Source organism: Patagioenas fasciata, chromosome 1 (genome assembly GCF_037038585.1).
Source record: "Patagioenas fasciata isolate bPatFas1 chromosome 1, bPatFas1.hap1, whole genome shotgun sequence".
Lineage (NCBI taxonomy): Eukaryota > Metazoa > Chordata > Aves > Columbiformes > Columbidae > Patagioenas > Patagioenas fasciata.
Window position 1 is genome coordinate 107,967,726 of NC_092520.1, and position 27,303 is coordinate 107,995,028.

At 39.2% G+C, this 27,303-nt stretch overlaps 1 protein-coding gene across 8 annotated transcripts in view; it reads left to right on the forward strand.

Moving 5' to 3' along the window:
* The window catches only part of MAP7D2 (MAP7 domain containing 2), a 90,983-nt gene that overhangs the window by 50,925 nt on the left and 12,755 nt on the right, over positions 1–27,303 (forward strand). Inside the window, exons 3-9 of one of the 8 annotated variants that reach the window (XM_065858236.2) lie at positions 2,593–2,756; positions 10,544–10,658; positions 11,576–11,674; positions 13,588–13,698; positions 15,012–15,134; positions 18,051–18,199; positions 21,701–21,828. In XM_065858236.2, coding sequence (XP_065714308.1) covers positions 2,593–2,756; positions 10,544–10,658; positions 11,576–11,674; positions 13,588–13,698; positions 15,012–15,134; positions 18,051–18,199; positions 21,701–21,828 — 889 coding nt within the window. Of the gene's footprint in view, positions 1–2,592; positions 2,757–6,655; positions 6,751–10,140; positions 10,354–10,543; positions 10,659–11,575; positions 11,675–13,587; positions 13,699–15,011; positions 15,135–18,050; positions 18,200–21,700; positions 21,829–27,303 lie in introns of those variants that run through there. The other 7 variants (XM_065858245.2, XM_071812447.1, XM_065858280.2 and 4 more) reach the window with 7 other exon arrangements.

The window sequence follows — 27,303 nt, forward strand, 5'->3', positions numbered from 1 at the left end:
GAAATAAACTGTTCAATGTTGTGTTGGACTTTCTATATATACATATATATATATAAAAAATGTTGAACAGGAAATTTCATTTTTCCTCAGTGTAATAACAACAAATGTCAGCAGCACTGTTTCTTAAGGTTCTCTGACAATACCTATCAGAAGGAATTGTTAGTGTCTTATGATTTTGAGGAAATTACAACTAAAACAGTGTGGACACCTGTGAAAATAATAATAGGGAAACGCTGTTTTTCTTGCAATGAATAAATTGTTGACCACGTCTTGACAGAACCTGAGGCTTGAGACCAGACAGTTGATACTGTTTAGTACTGTGAGTGTGGTGAGCAAGATTCTTTTTGGTAGTTCCTGTGAAAATTTGCTGGTGTTTAATCTCCCTAGAGGTTCTGTCTATGTGGAGCATCCACCAGCTTACATCTCTTCCAGCTATACTCAGTCCAGACTCTCTCTTCTTTTGTCTTGGTTATCCCTTCTTTGCTGGTTCCCAAGGAAGTGACACAATGAGTAGATTGGAAAGGACTTGAATTACAAAGCAGAAGAGCGGATGAGAGGAAAACTGAAAGCTGGAGAATCTGGGAGTGATTGCTCCAGGGCTTTTGAAAGTTGTTGGCTCCAGTTCTTGTCTCCAGATGCCATACGTGCTTTTTGGAAACATACTTTTTTATGGTTAAGACCATTTCTAGAATGGGAAGCTCTGGGTTTTGGCTACAGCAGCTATTTGTCTTTGGCAAATTTTGTTTGAAGCTTAGAAAAACGCAACAAGTTCCCCAGAAGAACTGACCTTTATGCAGCCAGCAGGTACTTTGCAGCAATACAGAATAACCTTCTCATCAAAGCCCAAACTCAGTAATCAGTGGTTTAGTATCTAAATTAAGGAGCAAAAAATTGTATGTATGTCCATGATGACAGAATGGTTTGCTTCTCTGTCCAGAATCAATCGCAGGTTTCACCTACTTACTTAAAAGGTAATCTTAGCATAATCTCTGGACACTTCACTTTATTTTTATTATTTATCAACTCCAGCATGCTGTTTTCACCTGCTCTAACTGACATGGCTAGTAGTCTTCAACAGTTAGTGACTGGTCACTTGTCTTCCCCTGTCTCTGAGGTAATTCTTTGTGTTGACAAGTCTAGTTCTTCATGCTTACAAGTCTAGGCTCACCTGCAGCACTGACACCCATCTCTTACTGCCCTATTCTGTGGGGTGGAGGAAGAAACAAGAAGTTCCCATAAAGCAAAAGGGGAAGACAACATCAACCATTTTTTAAAAAAAGAATAAGATAGCAGGTCATCTGTAAAGCAGGTTGGATGTGAGGAAGAAGTATCTTGGGAAGATCCAGTATTCGAGGAAAAGAAATGCAACTGTTGGAGAAGGATCTGGTGTTGGGGGTGACTCTGGCTTTAAACCTGGGACTTGAGGATGGAGTGGGGCTGGAAGGGACTGAAGGTCACAGCTGTGGTTGAACCTGAGAGCAGGAGCTATGGGGAAAAGGCTGATCTGAGAAGAGGGACTTGAGATGACTTGGCAAGAGCATAGGACTGATGGGAGGATGCTGAGAGAGAGTTAGAAGAGCAAATATTTGCTGTCCAAGGAAACAGGAACTGGAAAAGCAGACTGAAGATGCATAGGTGAGCAGGATGAAGGACTAGCTCTTGTATAAACAATGTTAATTCTGGCCCTCCCTAACTTTCAAGTTCTTAGCCTGGCAAATGTGAGAAAATTCCTTCTTTGATATTGGCTGTACGTGTGTTGGTATGTGACATTACAGGCTTGTGTGTGTATAGGCATGCTTATTGACCTCCTCTTTCCTGCCTTTTTATGGCATACACTTGCATGAAAAGAGGATTTTTTCCTCGTGATTTGTCACAGTGACTTCTGCTACTTGTTACCTTATATAAACCTGAAGCAACAGTCCTTTGTGTAGTGTTGCAGTCTGAATTTCTGTAACAAGCTAATGTGTCATGAAGATTGAAACTCCAGTTGAAATAAACAACTGGACAAGCCCTCAATAATAAAAGTAATTTTTTTTTTCATGCAAAGAGGCAGAAGTGGATAACGATGTAGTGCCAAATTATGAACAGGATAGTGTTATTTTCAAAACTTAATAGAAAACTTAGCATATGTTTGTGGTTTTTTTCATGTATTTGTTTTGGAGGCAGCCCCATAATGAGAAGCAGGTTTAAAGAAATTCCAAGGGCTTTTGCTTCAGCATGTATAACTGATTCACTTTAAAACCTACTGGGAACATTTGTTATGTCTTAAAAACCAATTTTGCTTTATGCTACAGAGGGATGTGAAACATAAACAAAAAAGAGCTGTTAACTCTTCTCTATATTGTTTTTACATAGGTAAGGGGCACAAACTGTCACCTTGTGCACAAAGGTCTTACCTGTTTATTTATTGAGTAAATCACTTAGATTTGCTAATCACTCCAGCACTTGCGTGCACTATATTTTTGATCTGAGTGGATTAAAAACCTGTATACTTGTATTTGTTGTTTTACTCTATCGTTTCATGTTACCAAATAATTTTAAAGCAGGAAAAAAACTTGCAGAAAATAAAACACAACTTTTTCTCTGCCTAAGCTGCTAGGGAACAGCAGATACTGGAGAAGGAGAGAAGAGCAAAACTTCAATATGAAAAGCAAATCGAGGAGCGATGGAGAAGACTGGAGGAGCAGAGGCTGAGAGAGGAGCAGAAGAGAGCAGCTGTTGAAGAAAAACGGAGGCAAAAACTTAAAGAGGAGGAGGTAAAGTCCACTGGGAGATGTATGGCAGAGCAACTCTGCATGGTAGCATTAAACATAGCTGAATATTGACATGCATTAAACATTTTGTTTTGTTTTGTTTTGTTTTGTCCCAGAGATGTGTGGGTAGTTCTCTGGGAACTGCAAACACACATCACCACAACTATAAATACTACTGCTGATACATCAAAAACACTTTCCAAAGATGTTTGTTTTTTGTCTCTTGATTTTTGTCTGATCTCACAGAATAGTCATCTACCTGTGCTAACATATCTGGGACTCTGACTGTCAGACGATAAAGCACTAGCTTTCGAGAAGGCAGCTTTTGAAGATGAGTGTTTCCATAAAAGGGCAAGAATTTTCTTACTGTTTTGTTTACTGTCCATGAAACTGAAATAATGTTTATTAAAGTGTTTTGATTTGGTTTTCCTCAGTGACATAAAATCAGAATTTATTACTTAAAGCAGTGAAGAATCTCGGCTGGTTTAAAATTCTATCACAGAAAAGAATTTCTCAGATATCTTTTGAAGCATCTTCACATTCTTTCTCTCTGCTCTCCCTGCTGAGATCATTTAGTTTTCTTTTTTGCTCTAGTGATTCCAATTTCTGATGCAGATCTCTGAATGCAGTGTGTGTGTGTCTCTCTGCATGACATTCTGTAGAAAACACTAGCATTGCTACTGCAACTGATAAAGAATTAATGATTTTTGGAAAAGGGGGCAGTGGTTTAAAATAAAAAAAAAAAACAAGAGAAGATATTTTTCTAGTTCTTAGATAAAAAGGCTCAGAAATCCACAGTTATTAACCTTCTTTTTTTTTTTCTGCCTCCCATCTTTTGATCATGATGTCTTTGTAAAAATGATAAACCACTTCTGTATGGGATCAGAATAACATACTGCTGTCCATTGACTTTTTTTTTTTTTGAGTTTTCACTTCAACCTGAAGATTATATCCTGCCATTCCTCTTTAAATGGTAACATACTGATTGAGGTTTCTGCGTAATAGCTGAGAATTAATTTTAAAATATTTTGTCATGTAGTTTTTTTCAAATATTGGTAAGAAAAATGGCAAAAACAGAAACAAAGAGTAGGCAGTCCCTCTCCTTCTGTGTTATCACTTATCTGACGTCCTCCTTCCTGAGTATTTCCTGTTGTAATAATCTTTTGCAGCTAAACAAAATTGATCCTCTTTATGGGGGATTGTAAGGAAAAGTGATAAGTAAATACAAAAACTTCCAAAACCTTGTCCTCAAAATTTGCACCAGAGGCAGATGTGAGAAGGGTGAGCAACTGCCTGCTTTCCCTGCTTGCATGGTTTGCCTGTGCTGGAGAGATCAGAATAGGGTTGGCAGATATAAGAGAGGCTGAGCCAGGTCAGACCCAAAAGTCTGTTCAGTGGGGAACCCATCTCCTCTTATGGCCTCCTGTGTTTGCCCAGAGATGGACATGAGAAGAGGCTGAGCACACAGCGATGTTTCTCCCAAGCATCAGCAAGCCTGTTACAGCTCCCCCACACCCCGTACATATGATGGGAGACTTCTCTAATGACTTGCTGCCTCCAAGTGTTTGGTCATAATACAAATACCACTCCTAGCTCTGCTCACTGAGCTGGTCCTTCAAGCTTAAACTGCCCAAAACCTTTTGGGAGCCAAGGCAGGCCCAAGGCTGGCTCATTTCCCTTTCCTTTCCTCCCTCCCCCCAGGCTGAGGAACCTGAGGGAAGGTACGTAGGCAGGAGGACAGGAGAGGATGCTTGTTTGGGGATGGATTAGACCTGGTGGGAGGAAAAATACAGGAGCCTCTGAAAAAGGGGAGGGTGCACAAGGGAATAATTTGTAGAACAGGGGAGGATGAGTGAAGAAGGAAATTGGGAAATTGCCTCCTGGCTTCCCTTCATGGTTAATTGTCATTCCCGCATTTCTTGAATTCCACTTGAATTCTAATAAAGGATCTGCCATATCCCGCCTACCCAGCTCTTCTGATGAACTCAAACCCCATATGTGTAGTAGCGGTGGAGATCTGAGTAAGGATGGTGATGAAGTTGCAGCTCTCTGGGCATTGCAGGCATTGCTCACTGCTCCTGAGTCATTACAGATGTTTGAGGCCTTCTTTACTGGAAGACCTTTGAACCTGCATTTCCCACATGTGTGTTTGGGGCGAGGGGGTGCCCTAGCCAGTGAGTCAGTGTATTGCAGCGTGTCCTCGGTGTTTCTCCTTTTAACACTGGTTTACACTGGATGGGCACTGGAGCACGCATTTTACCTATTCATCAGGTGTCTGAAGTGCCAAGTAGAGAGATTTTCTTCCTTGCTCTCTGCCTTATTGGTTGTCTTTTATATATACCCTAAGTTGGTTTTTTTTTTTTTTTCTTTGCTTTTTACCACTGCAGAAGGCAGTGCATATTTGTGATAGGAACAGGTTATATAAGTTTCTCTCTAGAAAATGTTGTTGCATCTGTAAGAGTTTTAGAGAGATTAATTGCTCCTAAACTGTGGGGCTTGTTCATCAGGGCATCCTCTGCTTGGCTGTTTTGCATGCAAAGGACTTCTCAAAGAGTAGGTGGCTAAAGTTCAGTTTATTTTGCTTACCTTTTCCCCTCTACAGTGCCAGGTAAGAGGTGGTGATTGTGACAGCCTGTGTTGATGGGAATGGAGGTGTTCTGGCAGAGTTCTCTGGGGCAGCTGGAGCTTGTTGCAGGAGCACACAGGAATTCCTCAGACAGGAACCAAATAAATTTGTCTGAAAATCATCCTGCGTGCATTGACTGTACCTTTCTTATCTGTAGAGGTCTTCCTTCAATAGCACCACCCTGGCCTCCATACCTTTAAAGCTGCCTTCTTCCTTTAGTAATAAGCAGTCCCTGAGCCTTGAGTAAATACACGTGTTGTTGTTCAACAGGAGCTATTTAACGCTTGCCTTTTACAGTAAGTAGCCAGTAGCTTTAGGACTTGATAAAAACAAAACCAATCCTTGTTCAGTTAAAATAATTTTTTGCCTTTCTCTGTCTTGAACTTCCATGCAACATGGAAGTACTTTGCAAGTAAATGTCCAGCTGTGCACAGGGTATTGGCAAGTCTGTGTAGAAGCTGTGTTCTTCTGTGCTTGTATTCCATGAGACAACATGAGCATCGCTTGTATGAGCCAGGTCAAGGATACTACTATGAATAAAAGCAATAACATCCATCTAGTCAAAGATTCATTTTTGATAAAACCATCAGAATTCTTTTAAAAGGAATTTGATAAAATTAGTACTGATCCTACCAATATATTAATGTTTAAATGAACCACTACTGGTAGACAGCATAAAATCTAATCCAGCACTCAAACTTGAAAGATGGATGTAACAGCTGCTAAATGGAAAAGAATATCCTGCAGCACTGGAGAGATTGTTTTGGTGCACATGAACTATTTGTTAACATTTTTAAGAAGTATGCACTTAAACACAAGAGAGTGAAAAACTCTCAGGATGCTATAGTGTTAATTACTGTATTACAATTCAAAGTTAATTCCTGTTTCAGTCATGATATATGGAAATAGTAACTGCTTTCCAAACACATTTTGGAAATTCAAATTCTGACTGGAATTCAATTGCACAAATAATACAAAAAATTTTGCTCCAAACTGTTTGAGACTGCTATGCAAGTCTCTCAATTTTTCGTGTGATGGACACAAGCAGAATTAAGTCCTTTTTCCAACACTGACCATCCTCTGCTCCCCCTGCCGTTACTGGCTGCTGCGGCAGCTCCCTGTGTACCATAATGCAGAGCCTGCATTTGTCCGGTGTTCTTTGGTGCACACACCCTTCATAAGTCTTCCCTTTCTACACACCCATGATTGTAATTGGTTGAGAATAGAAATTAATTCTATTCAGGAGGGTAGTTAATTTGTAAGAAACTGTATTGCTTTTGCATTCTTTAAATAGAAAAAAACCAGAATTCTTCTGTTGCTATGTGGAAGAGCCACTCAAAAGATGAAGCCAACTGATAACATCAGGGAACAGTGAGTTACTTGCATACAGTACTGATGGATATATAAAGTCAAGAGGGGTTTTGGGCTTTGTTAGGTGTTGGTATTATAGGTATAGTGTAGATTGTTTCAGAATTATTTGCACAAATTATTTTGCATCATAATATTTGTAAAATGAGTTTTTTGCTTGTTTTCACATCTATGTCATGTTTTATATAAAGAAAAGGAAAGCACTTCAGTCACATTACTTGTATTCTCATTGGCTTTTGGGTTTGTTTGGTTTTGGTTTGTGTTTTTTTAATTCAGGCAGTGCTTAGTCTGAGGAAAAACTGAATGAATAACTGGATTTTGGAAAGTAACATGCATATTTTAGATATTGGTGGTAGATGGCTCTCAGTTTATGGTTGTATTCATTCTTAATTTAACCTACATGCAAAGCTTGTACATTACAGGTTTTTTTTGAGGAAGCTCATTCTATCTTTAGTGCAGAGATTATTTCTTCTGTCTGTAGCTGTTAAGACTTCCTAAATGATATGTTTTTGAGAAGGTACTTAATCTGTAACATAGACTGAATGGTTTTGCATGTTGTTTGGTGATGCAGGAATGCTTCATCTTGCTGTTTAGTTTTCATCACAGGCTAAATTATTAATGTATGAGTTGTTTACGCTGTGTTTCCTTGTGTCTTATTGTTTTCTTTGGCTTTTTAGTTTTGTGCTAACTTAATGTTTTTTTAAATAGCAATCCTTTCTTTGTGGAAAGAGGCCTTCATATTGTTCTTTATCTAAGCAATATCTGCAGGGTTTCATGAGGTTTAATAATTGTGTTCAATAGTGCTTTAATGAAAGACTCTTTGCAAATGAGAAGGAATCATCCTCTCCACATCATGTAATTGAAGATTTCAACCTCAGATTGTAGGTAGTGTGGGCTTTCAAATATACATGGAGAATCTTTTAATTTCTTTAATCTATTTTATCATGCTTTTTCTACTTAAAACAGTGCTTTTGTAGCAGGTAGTATAAGGTGGTTTGTGAACTACAGAATATTGCTGGTCCTTACTCCAAGCAGTATTTAAAAAGAAAAGGCGGGGGGGGGAACATAAATCACCTGGATAATTGAAAATTGACTTCTTTCATCTTATCTGTTTTGATTAATGGCTAACAATATTCATTAGATATGGAAGGAAAGAAAGAAAGATTCTATGTAAGTGTATGCTTCATTGAGGAAGAAATGGGAGGGTGATTTTCCTTTGTAAAGAGTGTGGGTAGGAAGGTATATTAGGGGAAGGATGCATAGTAGAAGAAAGTAATAAAATGAAGCAGACTGCAGAGGAGAACTGGTGATGAAATAGGAGCTGAGGCTTGGAAAGAGTAAGTACAGAAAAGATACTCAAACAGAATTAAATTAATGTTGGGAGGTGGGAAGTTAAAAGCAAAAAGTGCGAACTTGAAATGCAAAGCCAGCACACACAGGTTTTAAATGTGAAAATTAATCAAGTAGCAAGAGAAGAAAGACTGTAGCAAACTAAATCAGAGGGTAGTGACTTTGGGTTCCAGAGTCTGAAGCTTTCTTTTCTTGCTCAAAATATAGACAAGAAGTGGTAGAGTTTTTCTGTGCTGTTGCAGAAGAGGTTGCGCTTGAGCTTTGTGATGCTTCGTGTGTTTGCTCTGTAGGGAGAAAAAGGAGGAAAGGCAGAGAGAGCATTTGCATGCCTGGCTGGACACTGATGGCACTGCCTAGACAGAAGGGGGAAGAAAAGGGGGAGGGAGGGTGGGGAAGCAGCTGCCGGTTTTCAGTGATCTTTGCATGATGTTACCTGATAGACTGTGAGCTAAAGATGTAGAAGGGAGACAAAAGTGAAGTGAGAGCTCAAAATGCATGACCAAAAGATCATCCTCATGGACATGGCAGCAGAATTTGTAGTAATAGGGTGGGTCACCTGGCCAAAAGGCAACAGGGACGGGACAGCTGGGAGTGATAAGAAGGATATGCAATAATTGCTTTTTTTTACTCTTTGTTTAGAGGGTAATATAATGGAATTTTTTGTGGTACAAGTGGTTTCTAATAAAATTAAGAGAGGAGTGCTTAAAGACAAATGGTAGTGGCTTGCTGTTGAAAATGATGGATAATTGGTAGCAGGGTTAGATGAGGTGAGAAAAATTAGGTTCAAAGTAAATTACCCAAAGTCATGGAGGTAAAAGAGATGCTTCCAAGACTTGAAAGATATAAAAGTGTATTGCAGATAACCAGAAGATGATGAGAGGGCATCTGGTTTTGTAGCAAGCCAGTCACCATAGGCAGAGCCCCAGGAAGGTAATGCAAAGTTTACCAGTACATATGTAGAAGTTCCAGGCATGGTAGTGACTGTAGGTGCCTGATGTTAGGGTCTGATCTGCTGAAGGAGCTACCTGAGAGACAATAGGCTCAACATCAGTGCAGAGACTGAAGGAGACCTGCTTGAACAGAGACTGAACAAAGACTTGAACAAAGTCACGAATCAATGAGAGAGAGTGATCTGGCCAAGAGATGCAGGAGAGGCTTTCCATGCAGTTGATCTATCAAGAGATATTAGACACAGACCAGAGGATTTGTAGAAATCGAAGGAGATATGATGTAATTGAAGAAACCTACAGGATCGAAAGTCAGAAGTGGATGGAGTAGGAGTTTTATACTAGACCAAAAGGATGTAGCAAAGGTAGTAAGTCATAGGGCCAATAATACTAATAGGCTCAAAGGGCTAAAAGCCATTGGGGCAGGAAGAGTAGGCTCGTCTTCCCAGCAGGGGCTGGCCTGCTGAAATGTGAGGGTGAGGAGGCTGCCAGATGGGAACGAGATACTGGGAGTAGGAAAAGAAGAAGGTGATAGATGATGGAATGGTGGGTGGGGAAGAGCCAGGTTTTGTCTGCTTGAAAGATGGAAAAGAAAAGGTGCAGAGGTCATTGCCACAGCAATAAACCACAGCAATAAAGTAGCAGAGGGAGGAGGTGGAAACAAAACTGAGTGGAGGTCTTTGAGTGAGATTTAGGAGGTGGTGGAGAGGGAACAAGACAACCATATGTAGCTGTAAGTGAAAGGTAGAGCAGGATTGGGGTGGGGAGGGGGAAAAGAAATCTCCTTGTTCTTCCCCATCTGAAAATCCTAACTCATCAAGCCATGGAGGAGAACGTGGGGGTGGAATGGGGAAAAAAAAAAAAAAATCTCAGAACAGCACAGTCTGGGCATACACTAAAAAAAAACACACAAGAGAAAAAAAACAGAAGCTTTTTGATGCCTGGACTGTAAAGAGCACAGTGGGATAAAGGAGGGAGTTCTTGTAAAGATAAATAAATAAATAGGGCATCCTGCAAAGTAACCTACTTTGGGTTTGAAATGATCATTTATCTGCGTGGCTAGGAGGAGCAACTGGCATTGCAGCACTTTAGCTGTGCTCAGAGGGGGATGGAAGGAAAACCTGAAGTCTGCATAGACAAGAAGGAGTTAATGCTTGTCGAGCATTATTCTTATACAAATTAAGTCCAGAGCACAGCAGCAACTGCACCAGCAGGAGCAGATGCTAGGCAGTGATGCAACCTGTGTTATTTACTTAGGCCTCTGTAGTGACCTCAGTGGCTTGCAGACAAAGGATACACATATCTGGAGGTAGGTTTGCATGCTGATACTTTTTTTTATTCAGTCCTTTTTCTTTTATTGCAAACAAGCTCCTGTAATCATCTCATGTGAAGCAACAGGGGAACTGTCTATTTTTAGTATGGGTTTCAGAAGGAGGAAAAAAAGAGCCCTCAACCAACTGATTCAGGTTTGGTTTGTGTTTTTGTACCAAAATAACCAGGAACGTTTAGAAGCCATGATGCGTCGGTCCCTTGAACGCAGCCAGCAGCTGGAGCAAAAGCAGAAGCGATGGTCGTGGGGAGGAGCACTGGCTGCAGGCTCAGGAGGGAGAGATGGTGAGTGAAACGGGCTGCCTGCATTGCAGATCTTGAAGTGCAAAATGCATGAGGTTGTGGAGATGGTAAGGCTGATGCATTTTATAGTTAGGGTGTAACTGCCTTGGGACGTGAATAAATGCTTTGTAATTGTCTGCCAGGCTTCCTCTCACTTATACCTTCTGGGGAGAAAGGGCACTCCTAACTTCAGGATTGCAGATCATTTTACTAGAGTAACCAGAATCTGCTTGGAGGATGCTAAGTGCTAAAATGAAAATTTATGCTCTCTCTCTCCCTTATTCTCTTCCTCCGCATTGTCTTCTCATGCACACAGTTAGCAAATTTAATATTCACCAAAGGACTGAGTGCTGTCTAAGCCTTGCGAAAGATGATCTGGTTTTGTTTGGCACTTCTAAAAACCTGATGGGAATTTCTAGATGACTATGCAGCATGTGCAGTTAAAATAGTTTGGTTTTTTTCCCCTACATACTTTTTGTTGCTGGTATTTTTGATTTGGCTTCAGAAAAATTATTTTTATTACATAATCAGTCATGTACTGCTTTTATATTTCAAAAATATGCATGTTTTGTGTTTTAAATCATGTAATTTATTTAAATTTGTCAGGTTTGAATAAACATGTTATGGGGAAAAATATCCATGTTTGGGTGATGATGGAGGATGACAGTTACTCTCTTTTAAACAGTGTATAAATATACTTAACTCGAAAAGGAGAAACTCTGTTTAACATCATACTTTTGATGGTATGCCATCAAAAAAGCCAGGAAATTAAATATATATATGATAATAAAAGAAGTCATCTGTACTTTGAGAAAGAAACCAGTTTGTCTTTGTGATGCAGTTTATGCTTAATTCCAGCTCCCCCAACATATTCAGTAATTTCTTTCACCTCTTTTTGCTCTGATTTCTCTGCTGTGTAGGTGAATCAGAAAATACCCCACCCCCTGTTCTAGGTTTAGCTGCCAACACCCTTCCTCCAGACCCTGTGACCTCTACCGCTCCTGCTGATTCCTTCAATGGTATTTCAGAGAATCACAGCACCATCGTGTCTCATTTATAACTGTTCTAATCACTGTAATCCATCCACTGATCTTGTCCTTCCTGACCACTGTCTTCTTATTATTTCAGTCTGGTACTCTACGGCATTAACGTTAGTGATGTGGACCAAATGTCTTTTTAATTTCCTTTTAATTTTGCCATGGTGGAGCAGTGCATGCCTCACATTCTAGCACTGTAGAGGCATTTCATATTTTTTTCACTAACTGTAGGATTCTACTGCTCAGATTCTCATCTCTGTTAATTCTGTGGGTACTCTATGTTTGTGTGTGTTTAAATATAATTGCACATATATTTGACAGGTCTAATGGGCATGTGCAGGTGCTGTTGAAAAAAATTTAGTTGCACAGTAAGAGAAAATGTATTATGGAGACCATATTTCATCAAAACGGTCCTCTTTTTCACCTTAAGGGCCTATTTCTGCAGTATTTTAAGAACAAGCAAATTTAGTATAAATAGCCGTGCTATATTTTCAGCCTATGAAGTGGATTTTGGCCAGGATATTTGTAACAAACTGAAGTAGTTGACTTTATTTAGACAACCATGTTTTGGGTTTTTTTATATTCTTCAGTTATCTTTATTATTCGTGTAAAAGGACAGTGAAGTAGATGAGTACTCCGAAATTAAAAATGGATTGCATATCGGATTTCCAATTTGGATTGCAAATGTACTTGGCATTTTGAACACATAGCTTGTGCTTTCAAGAACTAGGTTCCTTCTCTCCCCACAAAGGAGGAGCTGGGCTTGGATATTACTGCTGGAGAATTCACAGTAAATGTTGTTCCGCCCACCGTCTCGCAGAACTATTACTTTTGTGCAAACAGATTCAGATTTTTGTACTAATTGTTGCTCATGTACCAAGAGACTTGGATGCAGAACTGATGTTTTGCAGCATACCAGCAGTATTCCTACTTTTTTAAAAAAGCAAATGTAGAGAATTGTATTATTTACAATTGTAAATTGTAGTAGGTGGAGGCAAATCTTGCAGACCCCACTGAGGCAACGTTTAAACGGGTGTAATAGGGAATGCAGTAACTTAGAGGCTGCAGAATTAGGGCCATATATAGGTCTACAGCTGAAACTATTTTTGGTATGAAAAGAATAAAATTCAAATATAAAGGAAAAAGTATCCATGCTTTTAGCTACTGAGCATCGTGCAGTGATCATCATATAGTAATACACTCTGGTAATGCTTGAATAATGTTTTTCTGTCATTCAGTTGAATAAATGGCAAGGTAGGAAATATTAATAGGTATTGTGCTCAAACAATATTTCAGAAGAAAAATGAAAGCACTTGGTAGTAACAAAAAGCTTTTTTTTTTTTTTTTTTTAATATTCTCAACCACAAAAATTTAAAGCCAAATCACTGGTGCCAGATCAGTCATTAAAACAGTGAGTTCTCATTCTACGAACACGCAAATGTTGGTTATTTCATTTTTTATTGGAATAATACCTGAGGTCTACTCCAGCTCTACCAGACTGAAAGTAGGGGGGGAGGGGGAGTGGAGGTGAGGAGCTCAGAGTTCTCATGTGCGCAGTTCATTTTCTTTAGGTAACTTTCTGCTTGTGCTGGTACTGAATAACTTGTATCAGAGTGACTTCATTAATTCGGGCCTGATATATAATTATATGCCCGTGGCAGTATAAAAGATAGGCTGTCATAAAACGGAAATGTTAAATTCGCAAGCAGAAAGGTCGCATCCCAAAGCACGTCTTATAAAATGCTGGTCCTCCAGCAGTCAGAAGGAACTTATCTTGTGCCTTACTCAGTTCTGTGGTCAGTGACAAGGGCCATGAGTACAAATGCGAGGTTAATTTGGGGAGTTTATCAACAGTGTGACGTGAATACAAATATATTCAATGCGTCTCTCTGCAGCATGTGACAAACTTTCAGCTTCTACAATGAATCTGCCAAAGCAAATGGAATCGCCCATCAGTAAACGCCTCTCCTCCTCCACAGCGGCAATAACACATTCCCCCGACAGAGGCAAGTGAACATGCTGGCCTCCTACCAGCATAAATTCTCCTTCTGCTTAAAGCACTTCTTGTCTGTATAGCTATGTAATTCACTTATGTCTATTATTTAAAAGAGCTCAAACATTTGAGGGTTTGTAAGTTGATATCATAAAATAGTCCTGCAGCCTGTCTCAAAGACTCTGCTGCCATGCTGGCGATCCTAGTCCAGCAACAAACACTCTGGGGTCTTTCACTGCTTCTTTTTCAATTTTCAATCCTCCAGCAAACAGGGCTGTAAGTACATGCTGTGTCTGCAGCAATTTCCTCCAATTGTACAGCTTGTGATCTTCTAGCCAAATAATGAAAAACAAGCAAACCAAACATGTGGCTCGACAATAGACATGGGATGTACCGTGGGCAGAAGTACGTCCAATGAGCCACCTGGGAGACTTCAATCTGGTGGCTAGAGTTGTAGAGCCCTTTAATTTGATTTGAAACTCTGATCCATGAGAGGCTCAGCAAAAGATGATCATCTTGCAGGATTAGTGGTTACTAAACGCTACAGAGAGGACAGAAGGGTTTATCCCACTGTGAACTCTTTAGATTTTTTTGTTTGTTTGTTTTGTGTCTTTTTTTTCCTCCTCTGCCTCTTTTTTCTTTCCTTTTTAACTAATGAGAAAAATATATTGACTGAAATAAGTGATATTGAAGGCTTATTTTTCGAATGAAAAGAGAAGGTAAATCTGCTTTCATTTATGAATTGCTTAATGAAATCTCATCAGTAGCTTTGAGGGTTTTATGATAGATGGCTATGTATATGTGCATGTTAATAGGAACATCTATAAATATCTGTCTTATGTAGTTGACGCTTATATTTGTGGAGTAGGGAGGAATGCAGGCATGTTGTATAAATAAGACTTATATAATGGGGTGAGACTGCATATTTTAAATGCGGTCCAAGTATGTTTGGCACATTAGTGAGTAGCAGCACTGTTCCACTGATGTTTCCCCTTGTCTACTGGGGAAAAAGGCAAACCTTTTTCATGCTGAATCATGAAAGCAACCATTTGGCAGAATGGAACGTGATAGAGCAAAATGCAATATGGTCTTAACCTTACCATATTTATTGTACAGGTGGGAAAATATTTTGAAGCGATGGAGAAACTAGAAACCTTTTTTTCAGAGAGAATGAAAATTTTCTGTAAATATTTTAAATCTCAAACACTTCAGGATTTTTTTTTTATTTCATTTACTCATTTCATGATTTTGTTTCAGTTATTTTAATGTAACATTGTTTTATTTCTTTGCATTTTAAATTTTATTTTATTTGCTCCCATCCTTCAGCTCACCGCATGCATCTTAGTCCAATGGAAAACTTTATTGTTTCTCGACTGCTGACTCCCACACAGTCATCTTTAGCCAGAAGCAGAAGTACGTTAATGCTTTCTGAGCAGTACGATAATCCAGGTAAAAAACATGAATTACTCACTTAGAAACTGTCAGGGTATGGTTTTGGTTGCATTTGAGTAGCTACTGAAAGGAATGCAGTACTATGAACCGAATGACAATTTACATGATAGTACAAAATCAACCATGAACTAAGTTGTTCATGATTGTGTATTTCAAAGCTTGAAAAAACACATCATCCTCTTTGTCTTATTCTCAATGCCTTTTTAAAAAGAACATAGTTTAAAAAAGAATTAACAAAATCACTAAGACCTAAGCCAATGAAAAACTGAATATATTCCTTTAAGAAACAGTTTCTTAGACCAGTGTGTGACACCTCTCAGAAGCTTTATTTCATACATGAATGTCATCCCCTTTCATACCCAAATAGTATGTAGAACAAAAATCCCAGTGTACCATTTGAGCCTTAATTATTTTTACCGAGGTTCTAGTTCTTTGCTGTTAGATTACTTTTTGCCTTTAACTCTCTCACTGTGTGTCTATTTTATATATATGTATATGTATGTATATATAAAACAAGTACCTACAGAGAGACACTGATAGAAGGGTGGCAGTTCCAGAAATTATTCATCTTTAAGAAACTAAAAATTAGGGATGCTGGTTCCTGTTTGTACCTGTAAATGGAAGTCTAATAAAACCCTTATTTGGCGAACATCTACAAACCTGATGTTTCCAGTCCTGCTATTATTTAGGCAAGTGCCTGATTTCCACAGTAGTTCCTACTTCAAAGCTTTGCCTGGTCATAGTGTTTGCTGAAACAAGGACAGAAGTTTAACAGCCGCTTTTATTAAAAACAACAAAAAAAAAAACCCTCACCCCAAACCCCACAGCCAAGTGCCTGTCTGCAAAAGGAAACATTTTTTCCAGAATAAAACTAGTTAGATGGTAAAAGACTGATCATCTTTATGATGAGTATTTTCATACACTATCGTTGAAATAGGCTTAGGTCCTACATCTGTGCTTTTAATACAAAGCTATTTAAAAATTAGTTGTTTGTGGGCTTCTTCTTTGTTGCAGTGTGTAGGGACATTGATGTTGAATGGTTCTGAAATTACTTGACTTGTTTCTACATTAAAAGCAGAACCTGTTGGAAGCAGAAATTTTGTCATATAGTATCTGGCCCATGAGAAAATTCTCAGTTTACTTACTGCTCAGGGATCAACTACCGAAAAGACTGAAAAAAGCCAACTCAAAATTAGATCAGTATATTCTGCTTAGAATTTTGAGGTGAATTGCTGGGACCACCTCCAGATGCTGTTTTCCGTGTTGTATTTGATATTGAAGAAATCAATACAGACTTCCTTGTTTAGTTTGTAAACTAACTCCCAGCTTTATTTCTCTCTTCATTGGAAGATCCTCAAAGTAGCATGCTGGCAAGTCTGATGGCGATACAGTTTGGCCTGCAAACTGCTTTTTTTTCCCCTGAGCTGAAACAGGAGCAATGGTTCAGGGAACAGATCTCTCAACCAGCGGCCTCCTGTCATCAGCTCACGAGGCAATTGGGCTGTAGCGCAGGTTGCAAATGGCGTCACTGCCCAGAGTAGCTGTTGACAGTTTTGTCAGTAATTGCCACCAAAAGGCTTGAGGGAGACCTCCCCTCTGTAGAAGTAGCTTCCTGAACAGTGAAGAGAGTTCTTCCTTTTCAGGAGCTCATGCTGTGCCTCCTGTCATTTTGTTTGGGTCAAAATTGCTCTGTTCCTGCATTTTCTGTGAGCTTAGAAATGAGAAGCCTCAATCTAAGACTCTTTCTCTAGGGCAATGCATTATTAATGTCACTCCAAGTCAAGATATTCAGCCAAACACTTGTTACTGGACACAGATATATATATATATATATTTTTTTTTATTATTTTTTTTTACAGTTGAAGTGAAAATACGTAAGCAGCACTTAAGTTTCTGAATATTTTTCTTAATATTCAGTGAATTTTTGCCAGCTTGCTGGCAAGTTAGTCAAAGAATACACAGGTCCAGTTAAAGCTAAAAGCAGACAAAAAGGCTTAATAAAAAAGTCTATAGGACTACCACCAATAAAAAAATTGGAAATGTAAATTCCTTTACATTTAAGCATAATTACTGCTTTTCCGAAGTCAGTATCCTTCTTGACTTCAGTTGAGTGAGACTGGATGCACGCTGTCACATGGTTACAATTAGTGTCTGTCTTATTAATAAAATATATGCTCTGTTGATTGTTCTATATCTATGTGAAAGTTTCATCTCAGAACGCAATATGAACAAAAGCAGGAGTAAACCAGCCCATTTAAAAAATGTTCTGTTCGTATTGCAAATAAAGAAAAAATACCCAGAAAAAGTTGTATATGTTGCACTCAAATTGATGTCTACCACAAATAACAATAACTGAAATACCTACAGCAGCATTTAGTTTTGATTTAGGTTCATTTTTCTATTGTGTTTTGTTTTTAAATTAAGTATTATTTTGAAAAGCAATGAAGGTATTTAGGAGCCTTTCCCATGTTTAGTCTTTAAAAACAAAACACAACACCTATGCTTCTGTCACCTTTCCTCTTTTGCAGTATTTGTTCAAAAGTCACCCAACTAGAATTGTTTGATTACTCTTTTTATCATATGCAAAGGAAGCTGGACCTTTCAGAAGAGAAAAGAATCACAGTTGTAGTAGTCAAGTGGTTCAAAAGGTATATGAGTAAGAGAGCAATATTTTAGAGATAATTAAAAAAAGAAATCCTATAAAATGCTACTTTCAGTTGAGGCATTTTTAGTAAACTTGGGACCATGTTGAAAGCTTTATGTAAAGTGATGATCTTTTGAAACACCTTTTAAAAAAATTATGAAAACTTACCTTTGAGCATTATAACATAAAAGTATGCTATTTTCTCCTCTCCTTTACTTCCTCTGTCTGTGCTCCCTTTTTGCTCTTGCTATTGTACTATAACTCTTTAGTATTCCATATCTGTCCTCGTGTAGCACCAGCTAGTCCTCTTAAATCTCCCTACAAGCCTTCCCCTACCCGAAGCACCGACAGAAAGAAGGCAACTTCACCCTCCGCTCCCGATGCCATGAAAGGGGCGGCTGCAGCTGAAGTTACTCAGGTGGGTTTGCAATGTTTTTTATTTCACTTCTGGGTAAACTACTGTGGCTTCTGGTTGTTATCGTTCTGTTTACATTCATAAAAATGAACTGCTATCGCTGTTGCAAGAAACAACAGTAAGAAAGGAAGCCTTGCATGCATCTATTGCTTTTGTGCTCCTGTTTAGCAGCATTTTAATATCTTCCTCCTCCTGGGAATCGGTGTTGAGCCCTGGTGCTTGGAACAGCAACACCTTTATTTTCTGGGAACTGAGATTTTTGGCACTGGTGTATGTTTTTGAACTTGCCTGTAACTTCTGGCAATGAGGATGACAAATAGGATCTCTCTAATGAATATGACTAGCCAGTCTTGCTGGTTACATATTTTGGAAACTTGCCAAGTGTATTAACAATGCCTCTTTTATACCAATTGCTTAATTCTTTGTGTGGTCATTTTTAATGCTGTTTGCTAAAGAGATGCATTATTGATCCACTGTAGTTTCCAGAAAAGCAAAGGCAAGTCGTTCACCTTCACTGAGTCTACACAATGTATGGCATGTTTTAAAAAAATTATGCTAGGGCTGTGAAATTCATATAAGCTCATGTGCCTTGTAATAGTAAATAGTGGGGGCACTCATGCCATCTAAATTAGAGGTGAGAGGACCCAAGCTGCAAACTGAAGATTTGTGTAGTGTCTTTCTTAGGTGTGATTCACAGTGTTACAGCCAGCAGCACTGCTGCAAGATTATGGAATCACTGAATGGATTGAGTTGGAAGGGACCTTCAGAGGTCACCTAGTCCAACCTCCCTGTGATGAGCAGAGACATCTTCAACTAGATCAGGTTGCTCAGAGCCCCATCCAGCCTGGCCTGGAATGTCGCCAGGGATGGGCCATCTACCACCTCTCTGGGCAACCTGGGCCAGTGTCTCACCACCCTCATTGCAAAAAATTGTAAAAAAAAAAAAATTACCCCTTGTCCTGTCACTGTAGGCCCTACTAAAAAGTCTGTCCCCATCTTTCTTAAAGGCCCCTTTTAAGTACTAAAACACCACAATAAGGTCTCCCTGGAGCCTTCATTTCTCCAGGCTGAACAACCCCAACTCTCTCAGCCTTTCCTCATGGGAGAGGTGTTCCAGCCCTCTGATGATCTTTGTGGCCTCCTCTGGACTCGTTCTGACAGGTCCATGTCCTTCTTACATTGGGGGCTCCAGAGCTGGACACAGTACTCCAGGTGGGGTCTCATCAGACCGGAGTAGAGGGGGGCAGAATCACCTCCCTTGACCTGCTGGTCACGTTTCTTTTGATGCAGCCCAAGATGCAATTTGCCTTATGGGCTGCAAGTGCATATTGCTGGGCCATGTCCAGCTTTTCATCCACCAGCACCCCCAAGTCCTTCTCCAAAGTGCTCCTCTCAATCCTTCATCCCCCAGCCTGTATTGATACCAGGGATTGCCCTGACTCGGGTGTGGGACCTTGCAGTTGGCCTGTTGAATCTCATGAGTTTTGCCTGGGCCCACTTCTCAAGCTTGTCCAGGTCCTTCTGGATGACATCCCGTCCCTCAGGTGTGTCAACCACACCACTCAGGTGGTGTCATCCGTGAACTTGCTGAGGGTGCCCTCGATCTCACTGTCTATGTCACTGTTGAAGATATTAGTATTAAACAATATTATTAAACAGTAAATATTAAATATGAAGCAGTAAATATTAGTGTTAAACAGTACGGGTCCCATTATGGACCCACGAGGGACATAACTTGTCACTGATCTCCATCCAGATATTGAGCCATTGACCACTATGCACTGAATGTGACCATCCAACCAATTGCTCATCCACTGAACAGTCCATCCATCAAATCCATGTCTCTCCAGTTTAGGAAGAAGGATGTTGTGGGTGACTGTGTCAAAGGCTTTACTGAAGTCCAGATAGGTGACATCCATAGTTCCTCCCTTGTCCACTGATGTAGTTACTCTGTCACAGAACAGAACTAGGTTTGTCAGGCAGAACTTAGCCATGGTGAAGTCATGCTGGCTGTCTTGAATCACGTCCCTGTCCCTTCGCATAGCCTCTAGGAGAATCTATGATCTTCCCAAGTACAGACATAAGGCTGACAGGTCAGTAGTTCACAGGGCCATCCTTTCTACCCTTTCTAGAAATGAGTGCAATATTTCCCTTTATTCGGTGACCAGGGACTTCATCTGACTGCCATGACTTTTCAGATATCATGGAGGACTATTCAGATATTCTCTCAGGACTCTGGGATGCATGTCATCAGGCCCCACAGACTTATGTATGTTCAGGTTCCTCAGGTTGTCACGAACCAGATCCTCAGAGTGGGAGAGACTTTACTCCCCCAGTCTTGCAGTTCATTTTCCACTCAAGAAGTGTGAGAAGAGAGCTTGCCAGTGAAGACTGAAGCAAAGAAGGCCTTCTCCTTGTCCTTTGTTACCAGTTTGCTAGTCTTGCTCATCAGTGGGGTTGCACTTTCTTTGATCTTCCTTTTCTGATTGACATACCTGTAGAAGCCCCTCTTGTTATTCTTTGTGTCCCTTGCCAAGTTCAGCTCCAGCTGCACCTTGGTCTTCCTGACCCGTCTCTCCACAACCAGGCAGTGTCCCTATACTCTTCCCAGGATCCCTGTCCCTGCTGTCACTGCCTGTGCACTTCCTTCTTGCTCTTTAGTGTGACCAGCAGGTCTTGACTGAGCCATGCTAGTCTCTTGCCTTCCTTTACCCAATTTCTTACACCTGGGGATCAAGAGCTCTTGTGCTCAATGGAAAATGTCCTTAAAGATCTGCCAGCTCTGTTCTGCTCCATTGTCCCTGAGGGCAGTTTCCCAGGGCACCCTGTTGACCGACTCCCTGAAGAGTTGGCTTTTCTAAAGTTCAGGGTCCTGACTTTTTGCTTGTCCCGCATCCCTCAGGTCTGTGAGCTTCGCAAGCACATGTTCACTGCAGCCCAGGCTGCCTCCAGTCTTGATGTCACCGATTAGCTCACTTGTTGGTGACCAACAGGTCCCATACTGCATCTCCCCTGGGTAGGACAGTCTGTTACCTGGCCTACGAAGTTATCCTCAAAGCACTCCAGGAGTCTCTTGGATTGCCAGTGGCTCACCATGTGACTTTCCCAGCAGATGTCAGGGTGGTTGAAGTCCCCCAGCAGGATGAGAGCCTGTGAGATGACTGGGTACTCTACTGACCATGCCTTAAGAGGCATTACAGCAGCATATAGATGATTTTGAAAACTCCACCCAGTGCCACCACCCCTCCCAAGAACTCTTGGAGAGGCTCTGATGTGATACTATCTGAAACTTGTATACTATGTCCATGTAAGACATGATTGGGTTTTTTTATGTCTATGTAAAATAAACTATGCACCCCAGTTGTGAGATGGTGTTTAAAAAACTTCTGTCTTAAATGTATGTTACACAAATCTGTTTATATGCCATCTTGTTAATAAAACTATTGAATATATTTTTGATGTGTTAGTTCTCATTACGGAAACTAAAATGAACTGTACTTCTAGACTGAGAAGATAAAGAAAGAGAAGCGACCTACAACACCTGGTTCATCATCTGGGATGGGATCTCCTCTAAGAAGGTCTGATTCTCCTGCTGCCATGTCCAGAAGATCTGCATCACCTGCAACGCCTAAGTATGTCTTTCTTATTAGTGGTCTAATACACTGTGAGCTTCTTGACAGATTCTTGAGGAACTTCCTCTAAAGTGTTGCATAAAATCTAGTTAATTTTAGTTATGCTTTACACATATACAGATGGAGAGAGATGTAGATGAACAGATATATGTAAAATTGTGTTAGTGGTGACTAGAGACACTCTCTGCTTTTTTTCAGTCTTTTGAAACTATCACGGTACATTTCATTATTAATGTGAAATTTTATTTAACATTTATTTTTAAACATGCTTTTGTTTTATTTGATTTTGAAAAATCTCTGCCTAGTGTGAAGAAATGCACAGAACATGAATACTAACTAGAAATTCCAGCATTTACAACGTGCATTTCCTATTGTTGGCATGACCATCTCGTTCCATAAATATACTTAACTATGTGTCATCTAAACCGTCGGTTTTAATCTTTGCTAATTTGCAGACCTCTGTGGGTTTGTTGCTTTCTGTTGTTGTTTGTTTGTTTTTCATGCAGAGTTGTGGACCTATAGCATATCTGGGCTTACTAACAGTTGAGTTGCTTAGTTGTCTTTTGCAGACATTTCAAAACTGTAGTCCGTGTACCACAGCTTGCAACTCATAAGTCTAAGCAAACGTGTCTTCAGTTTTCTTACAACGGGATATTAAGTCTGACTCAAATGAGAGGTATGCTAAAGTAGTCATGGTCTACAGTAGCTGTCTTATTTTTTTGTTCAGTTATGTGTTTGTTTTTCCCTAGACCCTGTTTGTGGGTCCAACTTATATCTTTAAAGTTGTTTTCTTCTGTCTGATTTTATTTATTTTTTTAATCTGAATCTGAGCATATTCTGAACCGGTCTTGATGATCCCCTTTCTGACAAATCTCTTCCACTTCAAAAACTAGCTGGTGTTCCTTTTTTGTTTCAGCTCTGAGTGCATAGCCCTTTAACAGAGGGTGATTTTGTGTGCGAATTTGGTCTTAGACAGAATTTAGTAAACAGACTGATTCTGGGAATTTTTTGTGTTTTGGATATCTCCTTGCACACAACTGGGAAATCGCAATTCTTGGTTCACACTATAGGACCACAAATTCTCAAACTTTCAATATTACTTATGTAATATGACCAGATTCTGAATTATGCAGATTTTCTGAAGAATGTCAGTACCATTTCGTATCACTGCCGTCAGCATTTTTTCATTACAGTTTTGAGCAAATCATTGTCTAGTGGCACTCTAGAAGTTCTAGCTATAGAAATGTATATTATTCTGTAAGTTGCTGATATATCCTCTTCCAAATGTGTCTTTCAGTTCAGTGTAAAAGACATGCCAAGAGACATATTTAGTTAAACAAAATGATTGGTGGGAAGTGGGTTGCTGAGAGTGAAGCACTTCTTGATAGGCAGACATTGAAAAGTTTGCTATAGCTCATCATAGAGACATCTGGGGCTGGGGGGAAACCCTTTGTGAAACAAACAGATGTTTAGTGCTTCATGAAAAAAAATATGCTCAGTCTTAATTTGTAGCACTAATTCACTAATTTCCATGAAAGGTTAGGCAGAGATGGAGACTTTTTTCCCAGAGGTGCAAATTAAGAGAACCTTCTTATAGTCATAAGTTTTCATGCCTATAAGGAATATAAACTGCTGTTTTTAGAGAAAGAAGCAGATGCTGTAGGGAGGAATTAAGAAGCCTGCTGGTTGGTTTCTCTGTGATTGTGAGCCACAGTAGTTATCCTTTCTTTTTCTTTTTTTCCTCCCTCTCTTCCTTGAGAGAATCTGATTCTGACCACTTCTAGAAATGTATTACTGAGCATTTAATCTTAACATGGCTCAATTAGAATACCCTCTTTGACCTTATGAAGGATACAGTAAATAGAGTTTAAATCCAGGTTTATTACTGATTGCAGAAAGATGGTTCTGCTTCAGCACTCTCAAAACTTCCTCTCAGAAATTTAAAATAAAATTTTAAAAAGGTGTCTTGGTGACCACTTTGTATTATTATATAAAGATATGCATTTCTTCATACACCTCAAATGTCATATAACAATCTGGCTGGTCAGTGAATTTAAATTTAGGCAGTCAGGCGTTTGAAACCTTCCTTTAGATTGTATAATCTCATCTTTTCATTTAAAATTAACTTTGGAACTTAAATATAATTCTGATTTGACTGAATATGTAGACAAATATTCATTCTCCTTGCAAACCTGACAATCTTCTACAAGTTTAATCTTTCTCCTTCCAGCACACTACATGGCCGAAAAAAATACCCTGTAAGAAGTAATACGTATTGCACAGCATTAGTAGTTAGTGATCGTGCACAGCACCTTATCTTTGAAAGCTATTAAGGAAAGAATTAAGTATGGCCAGTGATTTAGGTAATAATTAGCTGTATGCTTTTTTCTTCTTAAATGTATGTGACTTGACATTCAAGTTTTCCTTGGTATTGTTCTAGTTATTAGTTCTTCACAGCTGTCATCTTGATTTGTGAGTGGTAGTCACTTGTCTTCCTTATGTGTTATTTCATTATTTATTAAAGAACTCTTTTTATCATGGTGAAGTAACTGAAACAGGCTCAAACGAGACAATAACATTTCAACCTAAATAAATACAGTGATTGATGGCAGGATAGATTTTCAGTAATTAAATAAAATACAGTGTTTGAAGGTGCAAATTTTACTGAGAAAGCAAAGTGATGAGCCCAAAACATAATGTTCAGGACAAAATGAGTGAACAAATATGGACCTAAAAAGGAGAAAAAGGAAAAAAAAAAAAGTTGGACAATTATTAAAAGCAAGGAAGGAATTCAAAGCTTGAAGATATTTGAAAAAGTAAATAAATCAAGAAGTGTCACACAAGAAAGAAACCCAAAACTATTGCTTTGAATCCAGTGTGGAACAGCTGACAGATTAAAATTAGTGTATTAGAGAGCCAGGAGAAACTATCTTATTTTTACAATTGCTATTGGATACTGAATGTGTAAAGTGCTTCTATTCTTCTGATCTTCCGTAAGATCAATAATACCAGGGGTTTTTTGTAAATTTCTTCTGATGTTTCATCTCCAAAGATCTATACATTAATCAGTTTATTCTTGTGTTGTGCCTCGGAGAATAGGTAAGTGACCTATCTTATAGATCAGCAAAGCAATAAAGCCTGTGTCCTTCATGTGTCTTTGGGTAAATGGTCCCTTTGAGATCAATGGGACCTGACTGAACCGGGGAAGTAGGATTTAGGTTTAAGTGTATTCGATAAGCCGTCATATAAACCACTGAATAAAAATGAAAGCTCTGACAAGCCCCTGTGTTAATTATTCTGTCAAAGCATTACTTCATATGAGAAGGGAAAAGGGACTGCGGCGTTGCTGGTGGGTGATGGTTCTTGGTTCATTTCCAATTCCCAGCCTTTGTCACTCTCCTCTGCTCAGTTTTGACTGACTGAACCTGTAACTTGGTATTCTTTTGGGTGACATCCCACTGCAGCAATTGGGACACACTTGGATGTCAGAAATGCATATGCTCAATCAAATTACAGGATACCTGTAGGAACCTTGAGTAGTACAAAAAACCCCAAACTTTAAGAAGTTTTTAAAATGACGCATTAGAAATGTGTCTGCCTGTGGTTAATTCCTCACAGAAGTATCTTCTATATCCTGTAGTGACCTAGTTTTTGCTGTTATTTGATATGTGCTAAATTTACTACTCTCATTTTGCTTTTGAAATATAAAAACAATGTGTAGAATGTTGGATCAAGACTATTTTGAGGGTTTTTTTTTCAGCAGCTAGCTAGAGAATGGGCCAATTCAAATTTTTGAAAACATCTGTAATAATGCAGCTATCAAAATAACTATTTTATAGACCTATGCTAAGTTTGTCCTCTTTTAAGAAAGGTGAAAGAGAAATGAATCTCTCTGGCTAGAAAAGATCAAAACTAAGGATGAAAGAAAACTGCTTATGAGAAAATATCAGAGAGCAGGGCAAAAATGTCAGAGCCCAGGAATAGTTTGCAATCAGAGCAATCTCAGAAAGCAGGCTTGAGAACATGCAAGCAAGCCCTTGGTGTGGTTTCAGCAGAGCTTTTGTTGAAGTAATAAGAAAATAGAAGAAAAAAAAAAATTACACAGCTGTGGCATTGCTGCAGATTTATGATTTACAGTCGGCCTTCTGAACTGCTGTAACCAATAACCTGTCACGTACCTAGCTTTTCACAAAACCGTGCTGTTCTCTCCTTTGCTATTTATGGACAAAATTGGATGTGACCTCTGATCTGTGTGCTACATGTACTTTATTATCTATGCTTAGCAAAAGTAAGCTCAGAACCCCTCTTGTGCTGTTCCCGAGACATTCTTCTGCAGAATGGACTGTCCTTCTTTTAATTAAATAAAAGCCATTGTAAATTAAGGACCAGTGGATCCCCAGGCCTGGTGAATGTTCTTGTAGTGCCTGTAGGAATTGTGATGAGAATGGCTTCTTACAAGCTGCTTCGCCCATATCAGGGCAGTTAGGTGAAAAAACTGAGACCTCCTGGCAGGTGGAAGATGCTTCCTATACTTTTATATACCCTCGTAAAACTAGTGACTGAGATGAGCGAACTTTCAGACAACTAACATGCTACCACCTCTTGGATTTTGACGATTTGTTGTTATAATTCCTCTGATCCTCATCAGGCAGATTTCTGTGTTTCCACATTCTTGCCAGGGTTTCATTACGTCCCTTTCCCTTTCTCCTAAGGCAAAACCAAAACATTTTTTAAACCTAAGCAGACCCTTGTGCAAATGTTTATACATTTTCCCCTAATAATCCCATTTTTCTGTCTTCATGATCAAGGTTGACCCTTTCTGGTGAAAAGTAGCATCATTTAAATACTATTAGGAATGTTTTTTCAAGTAACAGTTCTGCCTGTCTTTAGGAATTCTAAAGAAGCTAAGTTGACGATATGTTTTAAATACAGGAGGGAAAACAGTGTTCATTTAATACTTTCTGCTGACATCCCATAAATGATTTAAAATTTTGGAAAAAATAATCCTGATGGGTTTTCTCAGCTTTTCACTCCTTGTACTACATTATTGTCATCTTCACAGTAGTCAGTCTTTTATATGCTTCTCCTTTTTACTTGCTCTAAAAGCAGCAAAGGCATACTTGTCTCTTGTTCTTCTGTAGGTCTAAAAGTTCAAAGATGCATTACTTAAATAATACATTCAGCACATGTTTCTAGTCCAACAGGTAAGTTTTACAGCCAGTCAACTCTAAATCCTATGCAGTGAAAGGTCAATAGCTCTCATGACTAGACTCCTTCTTACTGTCCTCTTTAGTTTGATTAGAGAACAATTACTTCTGAAAATGACTCAGCCTTTGTTATGTGATTGTTTTGCTCCTCCTGTCACAACAAGTTAAATAGAAAGTATTGCAAGGAGTGTGTGGTGAAGTTGGAATTGTAAACCAAAGGCAGCAAGAAGGGACTATGCTTTGAAGAAGTGTCTGATTAGCAAGAAGC